General features: G+C 41.1%; 1 protein-coding gene across 1 annotated transcript in view; it reads left to right on the top strand.

The window, feature by feature from the left end:
• Positions 1-12,609, top strand: part of tnn (tenascin N) — a 38,169-nt gene that overhangs the window by 19,575 nt on the left and 5,985 nt on the right. Inside the window, exons 9-13 of the mRNA XM_022754866.1 lie at positions 3,975-4,238; positions 6,301-6,564; positions 7,069-7,332; positions 9,174-9,437; positions 11,084-11,347. Of these exons, the coding sequence (XP_022610587.1) occupies positions 3,975-4,238; positions 6,301-6,564; positions 7,069-7,332; positions 9,174-9,437; positions 11,084-11,347 (1,320 nt within the window). The remainder of the gene's footprint in view (positions 1-3,974; positions 4,239-6,300; positions 6,565-7,068; positions 7,333-9,173; positions 9,438-11,083; positions 11,348-12,609) is intronic.

Raw genomic sequence — 12,609 nt, forward strand, 5'->3', positions numbered from 1 at the left:
TATCTTGTCTCAGCAAGATGACACAGGTGGCTCCAAGGCTGAAAACACTTGTTTTGAAAATACTTTGAATGGTGCTGGATATGAGCTCAATCTACGAACTGTATGATCTATGTAGTTATTGATCTTTATATTTTGACTGGATTTCCAAATGTGCATCCATTGCGGCTCCATGAATCATCTTCTGTGGTATGTTATGCTGGTCTTGCAGCATATACACGGTCAATATGTATTTGTAAATTAAATTTATTCAAGGACAGCTACAACAGCCAGAATCAAAGGAATCTGTATGAAGCAGACATTTCATAGTCATGAACCTGCCAAAAGATTATAAGGCGTACAAACACAACCTACCACGGCTGCTTCTGCTGGTTTAGATTCAATAAAGTCACCACCAAGGCCCATATAACCAAAAGCAGATGGGCTTGACTTAGGCAGAGAGAATAAATGTTGGGACTTTATATTATCTAGACAGACTATAGCACCTGATGTGGTCCAGTGGGAGTACCCTGTCTGCTCAGACTTGTACATCAGGAGTTTTTGAGCCAGCTCTGTAGAAGAAGATGCCAGAAAATTTAAAAGTGAAAATGTGAAAAGAGAAGGTTTAAAGAAGGGTCAAACTCAAACCCAAAGGGTTGTATGTGTAACTGCTCACTTTCTAGTCATTACAGGGCTCTTGTGAGAGACAGACATCTATTGGCCTAATCAAGTGTGTTTGAACAATGGGTGGATAATGACAGGATGGTTTATAATGGATAAAAAGGAGGTTTTATATAATCTAAATCATGTGCTGCTGTACCTCGAAGATGTGGACAAATAAACAAATGGTTTCTGTCATGAAGAATTACGAGCTCCTTACAGTACATATAGATTGTGGGGAAAACATAAAGCCTGTAGTAGCTAGGGGACTCCACCTCACAGCATGTTACTCATGACATACTGTAGTTTCTAAAAGAATGGCACCTTATTGACACATACTTTCTCTCGCCTCCATCCACACGTAAATGAATGGATGTGAAGCTGTGAGTCTGTAAATGATGAAAGACGGCCTGTTACTATGCGGATTGTGGTCGCTGCCTCTGCTGACACATGCCACACATAATGGATAAGCTTTTTTCCAAATGGCCGAAGCCACAGCTCGTGTTGTGTAGCCCGGTAGCCACTGTCGCTAAGCAGCTAGTGGGGTAGAACGTCCGGAGTAACGCGATCTATCACAGGCTGTAACTTCAGAGCAAATGCAGACTCCCTCAGAAAGTAGCAGTGCTTGGGGGGAAAAAAAGCTCTAATAATATATTGAAACTGTCAGGCAGCAAAGCTATACAGGCAATGAGAGCAAAAAGAACAGCACTTCCCTGTTCAGAGGATAACAATATAACGGCACAGAGGGAGAAGAAAACCTGTGCACAAAGCATAGCTGAATACAAGCTGTAGTCAGATGGTTGCAAACCAAGAACAATTCAAGATAATTTGTAGACTCTCCTTCAAACTGTCAAAGGCTTTCAACTTTCATGGTTTTTTTGGGCTGTTAGTTCAAAACCCTTACGCTTTATTTACTTGAGTCATCATTTTGGGTTACACATCACAACCAAAAGCTGTACAAAATAAAAGATGACAATACACAAGGTTCCTCTTCTATAAAGTCTTTACTAAAGGCTAAAAATGTTTTAGAATAAAAATGTATCAAGATATTTTCTCCAGAGGAAAGAATGGTCTGCTTCTGTTTTACATCCTCTCTCTCATCCTCAGTGCTGTCTTCAAGCACTCGTGTACTATATGCACTATTTCTAGGAAGTTTAGGGAAATGACAGCACTGTAGATGTTGTAGGCTATATGATGATGATTAGAAATACACTTTGAAGCCACTGTTAGTGCCACTGAAATAAGATTACTAACACTGTGTGTGACAGCTCCTTCCTAGTTGCTGCCAAATTACAAGTTGCACAATCAATCTGTCTGGTGAGCCGTGCTGCCCATTGGTCTGTTAAGTCATAATCACACAGTCCCATGGATGGATTACTGAACAAGCCAACCGGGCACTCACTGGTCCCCCTGACCCCTCAGGCCTTTTTTTTTTTTTTTTTTTTTTTTAAAATATCTCTGAAAGAATCACAAAACGACCACAAAGGATATCTTTCAATCAGGGCATCTCGCTTCTACGCAGTAGGGATTGAGACTGTGCAATTTTGATAAATTTCCAGTGTAGTATTCAAAGAAACTGGACCAAACATTTAGCAGCATGCAAACATCCTGTGCTATTGTGAATGTGTATTCTTATAAATGCATCTTTCTTTTTTTTTTTTTTAAATTTGTGTTTCTACATGAATGAGCCACTAAGTGAGCATGTTGAGCTTACTTGGCATTGCTCACGGTACTTAGACTACTGAATGACCTCTCATTCTTAGGCCTTGGAAGAAACACTCAATCCTAATAAAATGCTATTATAAATTTTTGCAGTGGTTTAGCTCATGACAGTGTCGAGCAGAGCAGCCACAAGGACAGAGGAGTGACGGGTGAAGAGAGGAGAGACAAAGAGGGGATATGGGGTTATACAGTTGCATAGTTCTTTTCTTCTCTTGGATGCATCATCAATCAGTTTTCATGATGCAGACTGCGCACTGACACAAGGCTGACCTCGGCTGCCACAGAGGAATAATCCTAAATGATGATTGCTTTTACATTTCCCCTCACTTCCTCTGTGTCTGTCTTATTTTGTCTCCCTCCCTCTCTTTGTTGCTCCCTGTCTTCACTTTCACTGAGATTCACTCCTCAGAGACTAACACCCATCCACACACATGCTCCGCCTGCGTCCACCATATGTCTCCTGTGATTCCTCAGGCCCGCTGACTTTACAGATGGTCTATGTTCTGCTCTGCTCCTGTGTCCTCTCTGCAGCGCCTCCTGTGGAGTTCAGTGGACAGGACAAGACCACGGGCTGGGTTGTGTGCTTGTGATGTTCTTTTGAAGAGCTTTACAGAGCTTTCTCTCTGAGCCAGAGTACAAATTCTTCTTTGGTTCATCTGTCATCTTTTAATGTGCGTTCAAAACAAAACCCTGGATAAACAAGCTTGCGTAAATTTAGAATTGGAAAAGTTTTGCGTGCCACATACCCTCTCTGTCAGCTAATTTGAAAGAGAAAAACAACGGTGACATTTCTTCAAAGAGCTCCATCATTCCTTCTTGCCAAACGCTTCTGCAGGCTACTGCTTACTCGCACCGACCACATGCTGCTGTTGCTGGTTCTGCTTTTTACTCATCTGCTTTTTCTACTCACATCAATTCAATGCAGTTGTGGCTGTTGACAGAGTCCAAACTTAAACTCACTCTATCCATACTGTACATTATACTACTGTCATACTATGTTAACACACTTTTGTTGAGACGGTCCTCCCAAGCAAAACAGGATCAGTGCTTTCAGTAAGCACCCCAACATTACAGGACAGCATTAGTCCTTAAGTCAAATATTTAAAATGACCTGTGGTTTTAAAGTACTAATAGTAGTAGTGTGAAAGTACTGGTTGGTGAAGGTGATCAGGGTTCACATTTTGTCTCCTAAGAATCCTTACAGTAGGTGCATTTCCATTAACTAATTCCAATAAACCTATCAAATGTCGCAAACATTTTCTTTATTTAAAATATTTCGAAAAATTTAAATTTTTCACATTCAGAAAACCAGTTCCAACCGAGAAGCAGACTGCTAGAAATCTGTCATGTTTAATTGCGATATCATGCGAGGGAAAAAAAAAACACTTTTACATAACATCACTCAATGGAAACGCAGACCATTTGCAATTGTATTTTGTCAATTTTTCTAAAAAAAAAAAAAAAGGCTTCAATTTTGCGCAAAACTGCAATGGAAACCTGGCTAGTGATCTTTCCTTACACTTAACCAGGTGGTAAGGGTTTCTTAAACTGTTATGTTTCTTGTACCCTGTACTCCAAAGTTTCTCTTATTATTTCTTATTTCCTCTCCTCCTCAGACATTGATGCACCAACAAACCTTGTCACCACCGAGGTAACGGAGGACACTGCAACAGTCTCATGGGATCGAGTCCAGGCAGAAATAGAGGGCTACATGCTGAGCTACACCTCTGCTGGGGGCTCCAGCTCAGAGATCCCTGTAGGCCGTGATAGCACCTCGTACAAGCTGGTTGGCTTGAGGCCTGGAGTTCTCCACACGGTCTACATCTGGGCCTTCAAGGGAGACAAAGTCGGCAGGAAGGGTTCAACAGAAGCTGAAACAGGTAAACTTGGAAATGGACCAGGGTTCATTACAGGAGCGATTGATTCGATCTTTAGTGTGTCTCCACACACAGAAGACTCTTACATGCATGTATATGGTAAGATGAGTAAGATTAAAAGGTAAGGTCGCAAAGGTAAGATAGAAAAGATAAAATACTAGCCCATCTTTTTGAACATGCTGGTGAACTTGCAATGAAAAAACAAACTTATTTATCCAATGTTTGTCTCCACAATGACCTGCGATGCTCAGACATCTCAAGTGTTCCCAGGCGGTGACGGGTCTTTTCTTTCATCTTTATAGCCTGTTAACAAAGGGATTTTGAGTTAAGTGTTTCTTTGTTAAGCTCCTTTGTGCAAGATGCTCTTGCCTCAAATATCCTCTTTGTACAATGCACGAATCATTTCCTTCTGATGTGTTGTGTGGTGGTTTTCTGCACGATTTTCTTGTCCTTTTTGTGGTGGCAAGGAGTAAAAGTCATGAATGTTGACATTTTACACTTAGCACACTAACCCCTCTTTACCTAACTGCCAAGAGGGAAACTTGAACTCCCACTGAAAAAGTCTATTTGACATAATTAGGCTGGACACCTCATTTAAAGGCAGTTTAGTTTAGCTTGAGGCTGAATGTCTGTAAGAAGTCCAAGAAGAGCCAGTCGTGCTTGGTAAACAAAGTCAGCTATGTTGTTTCTCCTGTGTTCTGCTATCTCTTAATCTGCCTGTTGTGAAGGTTAGCGGCTGGAACTGACTGCTTGCATTTATGTTTCTGAAGAAAGGCAGCAGAAGAACAGGTTTGAGCACTGACCAGTATTCATCCAAATAACTTTAAAATTTCGACTGAGCGCAGGGATCCAAAACTAAGTAAAGGAACATGTTGCACATTTTTACTGATGCATCTGTTAAATACCAACGGTATAAGTGCTTTCCATGGCCAGGAATAAAGTGTGTGTGTTTTTGTGTGTCTGTGCATGCGCCTTTCCTCTGTGCCAGTAAGGGCTTCCAATGTTTTTAGCCAAACGAGTACAAAAAAAAAAGTTTACTGCTTTGAGTAGCTGTGTTTGCTATTAATAGCTAATAACTTTTTCCATTTTTTATATTTTTATATACAATTCTTATTTATTTTTTTTTTTTTTTTTTTCTCATCCAGATTGTTTTTTCCCCCACTGCCTTTTCATGAGGAAAACAGACACGTCAGTTCCAATAGCCTCAGTCATACATCAAACAACAGGAGGCAAATATCTGAAGTGGCTTGAAACTCAATTTGCTAGCTGGTGATGTTAGCAGCGTTACATGTGTTTGTGCTCTGAGCAACATTGAATGAATGAGTAACTTCGGCAAATTCATTTTAATGAGGGAAGGGTGTGACTGAGGTGTTTTTTGTTGCAGAATATGTTTTGAAAGTTTTCACAGGCACTCATAATAATGTAGCTAGAGTCTTACAGCACAATATAAATGTACTAGTTGCCCCTCCTGTGAGCTCTCCAGAAGTAAATGGATGAGTGAAAAGCTTCTTTACGTGATTATATTCTGATAATTGCAAGGGTTGGTGGAAAAAGACTGAGATATCTGAAAATATTTGTGAGATATATCTGTCTCCTTTTTATAAGACAAAACATCAGTGGTTCAGATTTTTCTGAACATTAATATATTTCATAATCTGCTGTAGTTTGCATGTTTTTAAAATAACATAGCTCATAATATACTCATAGTACCCCTGCTTACATAGAGTAGCAATGTGGTATGACGTCAAACTTGGATTTGAAATGTCTTTTCATATTAGAATATTTCATATTGAAACTGTTTTTAAACTGACCTAAATTTCATTTTTAAAATAAACCACATGCACCAATTATGCGTAAATCAAAAGACCAAAAACCATTAAACCTCTCTACTCTAGCTTGGTCCAAGTTTGACATCTTCTAACCTCTTACACACTGACAGAATGTTATGTATAACAGGTAACTACACACTGCTCATCTGAATCAGTCTTCTGTAGCTCCTGTTATGTTTGCACTGGATGTAGTGATGTCTTTTAGTAGTCTGTACTAACCATAACTCCCCACGCAGAGCTGGATGGCCCTACTAACGTCTTGGCCCATGATGAGACAGAGTCCAGCTTCAGTGTGTCCTGGGATCACAGTCAGGCAGAAATCGATGGCTACATCCTAACCTACAGCTCTTCTGAGGGCTCAAGTGAGGAAATTCCAGTGGGATCTGACCGTACTTCTTACAATGTCACCGGCCTGAGGCCCGGGATCATCTACACTGTCTACATCTGGGCTGTCAAGGGGGGCAAGGCCAGCAGGAAGATCTCAACACAAGCTGAGACAGGTCTCAGATCTACGACTATCTGTTAAGATTCAAAGCACTTCATTATCTGACTGCCTAATGTCAAATTTGAAGACGACCACTTTTCCTGTGTTTAACATAATACCCCCATATATTTCTCTGTCAAAATCAAATGATACACAGATGGGTGACAAATTAAGGGAAACAACATACAGTGTCTAAGTAAGGTGTTGCCACCAGAACAACTTCAGTACTCCTCGGTAAATACTCCACAAGTCTCTGCAACTCTACTGGAGGAACACCATCCTCCTAAAGAGGAGAGCACTCTGTAAAAAGTCAGTTAAAAATCTCCCATTGGTGCACATTTAATATTTGATGTTTGGTGGTGGCAAAGGCCACAATAATGGCTTGCATAATTTGATCCATTGTGCCCATCTACGTTTCACCACTCATTTATTCAGGTTTTTCAGTAGATTTGTCACCCATCTATATAATGTAGTTTGCATCAGTAGTGTATTAATACCCTCTACTAACATCTTCCTCTAGAACTGGATGCTCCTGCTAACCTCTTAGCCCGAGATGAAACAGAGTCCAGCTTCAGCGTCTCATGGGATCGGGTCCAGGCAGACATTGATGGCTACATCCTAACCTACAGCTCTTCTGAGGGCTCTAGTGGGGAAATCCCCCTGGGGCCTGACAGCACCTCTTACAGTCTGACTAGCCTGAGGCCAGGAGTCCTCTACACTGTGTACATCTGGGCCATCAAGGGGAACAAAGCCAGCAGGAAGATCTCAACACAAGCTGAGACAGGTGTCAAACATGAATTTTTATTCAACCAAATTATCTGATCATTACATCCACGTTTAAACCTTTAAACCTTCAAGTACCCTGAAATTACAGTTGTTTAGACAAAAGGCAACTCCCTGGTAAACCCTAAAAGAAAAAAATATTTCTCACATGGGAGACTAATCAGAATCTGCTTGTTTGCTTAAAGCAGTTTTCCAGTGCATACTTCCCTCAGTTCATCCATCTTCTTGCCAACTGCTTACTCTCGGGTCACAAGGAGCAAAGCAGCCCAGAAATCCTTTTCCCCAATAACTTACTTCAGCTCTTCCTGTGCAGTCCCATGCCAGCTCAGAGATATAATCCCTCCAGCATGTCCTGGGACTTCCCTGCAGTCTCCTGTGGAGAATAAGGAGGCTCTTGGGGACGTTCTTTCCAAATCACTAAAACACCTCCATTGGCTTCTCTGGATGACCAGCTGCTCCATACCTACTGTAGTTCTGCTCAATTAACAGTGTCATGCAGACTGAGTTCAACCAACATATCCTGGAACCTCGCCTCGGACTCTTGTAGTCAACAGTCTGATAAATTCAGGTACTACACGAGGTTTGTGACACCAAGTGAAGGTTGAATTGAAGACTGACTCAGGAAACCCTGAGCTTTCCCTTTACAAGCATGACCTAACATATCTGCATTACTACAGTCATTTCCCCTAATGTTTTCAGTCTCCTTTATTTCTTGCTCTAACTTGTGTGTAAAATCCTGAATCTGGATCCACACCTTATGGTTGCTGCTACCTGCTCATCTGAATTTGGGAAGATAACTGTTGCAGAAAAGGATGATGGAAGACCTGGAAGGACTCATTCTTAACTTTGACAGCCATCTTGAATGCTGGTCTCCACCGGTAGTTTCTTGGGTTCCCACAATCACAACCCCTCTTCACCTCAAGCCACAGCCCCATGTAGCTGCTTGTATAACAGAGTTGTGGCTTGAAATTATTCCAGACAGAGATACCACACACTATCATCAAGATCAGAAGACATGGATATTTTGAGCAATCTGAATTCTCCCTGCAACATGCAGATACACCAGCAGAATCTCCAAATGTGAAGCAGCCGATGTTTGTGAGCACCTCATGAATATGATAAGAGTCCAGAGTCAATACATTTGATTCCAAAGCAAATGCTCTGTCCTGAGGTGAGCCCAACAATAGTCAGTACCTCTCAAGCATAAGCTCAGGCTCTTTCTCTTCTGCAGAGTGGAGAAGATCCATGTTCAAAGAGTCACTTTTTTTTATTGGTGTAATCCATATCATCAAAGTATGCTCTTTGCCTAACAAGTATTGCCCCCAACTCTCAGCATTTCTGTCTGAGCTACTTGGTTCGCCCAGCCACAGGCCTAGTTCTAGGACTGGGCTCCCATGCTCCCAGCTGCCCCAGTTCTTGCTTTTCATGTTGAAAGATGTTTATCACAATTTTTCTTCATTCACTCAGTCATGTTACTAATATTTTGTCCCCTTGGAATTATAAGGTTCTGACATTTTTTGCAGAATTGAGTTATTCACACATTTTTATTCTGTGATAACCTATTGACATTATGTGATGTTTTTGTTTAAGTTGTATGGATTTTGGACCCCTTATCTAGAGGGAAAAAAAATTATAAATTCTGCTCTATGGAATGCAAAAACGTTGAAGCTCACAATCTCAAAACTGTTCAGAGCACAGATAGAACCTTATAATCCCAAAAGGGACGATTTGTAGAAATTGCACACTGATTTGTTTCTTTTCCCCTTTTTAGAGAGAAATGAAAACAGCACACCAGTTTGCAATATTAGTTTATTAACTACCTCTACTAACATCTTCCTCTAGAACTGGATGCTCCTGCTAACCTCTTAGCCCGAGATGAAACAGAGTCCAGCTTCAGTGTCTCATGGGATCGGGTCCAGGCAGACATTGATGGCTACATCCTAACCTACAGCTCTTCTGAGGGCTCTAGTGGGGAAATCCCCCTGGGGCCTGACAGCACCTCTTACAGTCTGACTAGCCTGAGGCCAGGAGTCCTCTACACTGTGTACATCTGGGCCATCAAGGGGAACAAAGCCAGCAGGAAGATCTCAACACAAGCTGAGACAGGTGTCAAACATAATCTTTGTTAAACCAAATTATCTGATCATTACTTCCATGTTTAAACCTTTAAACCTTCAAGTACCCTGTAATTACAGTTGTTTAGACAAAACAAGGCAACTCCCTGGTAAACCCCAAAAGAAAAAAATGAGTTTCTCACATGGGAGCCTAATCTGAACCTGCCTGTTTGCTTAAACCAGTTTTCCAGTGCGTACTTCCCTCGGTTCATTCATCTTCTTGCCAACTGCTTACTCTCGGGTCACAAGGAGCAAAGCAGCCCAGAAATCCTTTTCCCCAATAACTTACTTCAGCTCTTCCTGTGCAGTCCCATGCCAGCTCAGAGATATAATCCCTCCAGCATGTCCTGGGACTTCCCTGCAGTCTCCTGTGGAGAATAAGGAGGCTCTTGGGGACGTTCTTTCCAAATCACTAAAACACCTCCATTGGCTTCTCTGGATGACCAGCTGCTCCATACCTACTGTAGTTCTGCTCAATTAACAGTGTCATGCAGACTGAGTTCAACCAACATATCCTGGAACCTCGCCTCGGACTCTTGTAGTCAACAGTCTGATAAATTCAGGTACTACATGAGGTTTGTGACACCAAATGAAGGTTGAATTGAAGACTGACTCAGGAAACCCTGAGCTTTCCCTTTACAAGCATGACCTAACATATCTGCATTACTACAGTCATTTCCCCTAATGTTTTCAGTCTCCTTTATTTCTTGCTCTAACTTGTGTGTAAAATCCTGAATCTGGATCCACACCTTATGGTTGCTGCTACCTGCTCATCTGAATTTGGGAAGATAACTGTTGCAGAAAAGGATGATGGAAGACCTGGAAGGACTCATTCTTAACTTTGACAGCCATCTTGAATGCTGGTCTCCTCTGGTAGTTTCTGGGGTTCCCACAATCACAACCACTCTTCACCTCAAGCCACAGCCCCATGTAGCTGCTTGTATAACAGAGTTGTGGCTTGAAATTATTCCAAACAAAAAAACCACACACTAACATCAAAAACAGAAGACATAGATATTATGAGCAATCTTAATTCTCCCTGCAACATGCAGACACACCAGCAGAATCTCCAAATGTGAAGCAGCCGATGTTTGTGAGCACCTCATGAATATGATAAGAGTCCAGAGTCAATACATTTGATTCCAAAGCAAATGCTCTGTCCTGAGGTGAGCCCAACAATATTTAGTTGGAGCAACTCGGTTCACCCAGCAGCAGGCCTGGTTCCTGGAATGGGCTCCCATGCTCCCAGATATCTCAGCTCTTGCTGTAACCGTGACTCTATACACAACTAGATGTTTCTACTTACTTTTTTGGCCCAAGAAAGGGAATCCATCCTCAGTGTGTCATGAGACCAAATCCAGTAAGAAATGAATGGCTACTGTCACAGATCTCATGAAAGCTGCCTACAGAGACCCCCTTTGGAGCGTGATGCTGCCTCAGTCCTCTTCTACATTTGATACTGATTGGTTTTATGTTGAAAGATGTTATCGTAATTCTTCTTCATTCATTCCGTCATGTTACTAATATTTGTAGAAAATGCGCACTGAATTGTTTCATTTCCCTTTTCAGAGAGAAATGAAAAAAGTGTCAGTTTGCATTAGTAGTTTATTAACTACCTCTACTAACATCTTCCTCTAGAACTGGATGCTCCTGCTAACCTCTTAGCCCGAGATGAAACAGAGTCCAGCTTCAGCGTCTCATGGGATCGGGTCCAGGCAGACATTGATGGCTACATCCTAACCTACAGCTCTTCTGAGGGCTCTAGTGGGGAAATCCCAGTTGGGTCTGACAGCACCTCTTACAGTCTGACTGGTCTGAGGCCTGCAGTTCTCTACAATGTCTACATCTGGGCTTTCAAGGGGAACAAAGCCAGCAGGAAGATCTCAACACAAGCAGAGACAGGTTAATACACTATGAACAGACAGGATTTCCAGTTGGTAACATTAAAGCTCTTTTTTTCCTCTTGAAATATGAAAACTGACCAATAGATGCCAAACTAGTTTTCTCTAATTAAGGGAGGCTTGATTCTGATGTTTATATGAGTCAACTATCAGACCTTCTGGTGTGTTAATGCTAAAATAAACCATTAATTTTACATCAACATGAGCTGTAACACATACAGAACTGTATCATATCCAAAAATCTTTTTTTTTTTTTTTGTTTTTTTTTTTTTTTTTTTTTTTTTTTTTTTAGGATTTTACTGTACTGTTTTAGCAAGGCTGGAAATTGGCAAAAGAAGACTTGATGACATGCTAAACAAAAGTAACAAAAAAGTCATGCAGCCTGCTTCTGGATTGTTTTTTTGTTGTTTTTTTTAATAGCTTTCTTTCTACAGTAGGCATCAAAAAGCTGTGCAAGGCCCATAAGCACCACAGCTGTGGCACTGATTTAAAAATGCTGTGATCTTCGCACAGAGCTGCCTTTCAATAACAAGTTCTGAATACAGATTCAAACGGCTTACTGCTCTATTGCACTTAAAAATAGAGACCTTCATCTGAGAATGGTGATAAGTCGCGGTCTGCTACATGTAGCCATAATTTGGGGGAATATTGGTTCTACAGAGGCAGAAACGGGTCACTATCTCAGAGCAGTATCTTGCAGATGCAGGAAAGTTTTTTTTCTTTTCACATGATGTGGCAAGAATAACAGTAACTACAGCTGATAAGAAATCTCATGATTGTTCAAATGCTGTTTTTCTGTGTCAATGAAAGTGAGTTCCCAGGGATGCTTGCATTGTGTTTGAGACTTGTTGAAGTTTTTAGTAGGTGTACAGCAACTGGAGCTTCTGGAATTTGTGTACTCTTCAAAACAGCCAGTACTGTCAAGAATAGTAATTCAATCAACTCATAGTAGTCTACCACATCTGAAAATCAAATGAGCTTGGTAATTGATTGATTGTCTTACTTTGCAAATCCTGATGCTTTTGATTTATGCACACAAAAGGGAAATCCATAGTTTCTTATATCATATGATGCCTGATTTATTAAACTACATTTTCTTTCAAAGGCCAAATTAGTTTAAACTACCAGGAATCGGCAAAACTCCTGCTGACAGAAAATGCTTACCATAGGCCAGGTCACTGGGTGAGCCTTGTACCTCAGTGTGGGGTAAAAATAGCAACAGCAGCACATGGTGAATGGGCTACAACAGGATGTCTTTGTGTG

The sequence above is a fragment of the Seriola dumerili genome, unplaced genomic scaffold (assembly GCF_002260705.1).
Source record: "Seriola dumerili isolate Sdu_G_001 unplaced genomic scaffold, Sdu_1.0 BDQW01000226.1, whole genome shotgun sequence".
In the NCBI taxonomy this organism is placed as follows: Eukaryota; Metazoa; Chordata; class Actinopteri; order Carangiformes; family Carangidae; genus Seriola; species Seriola dumerili.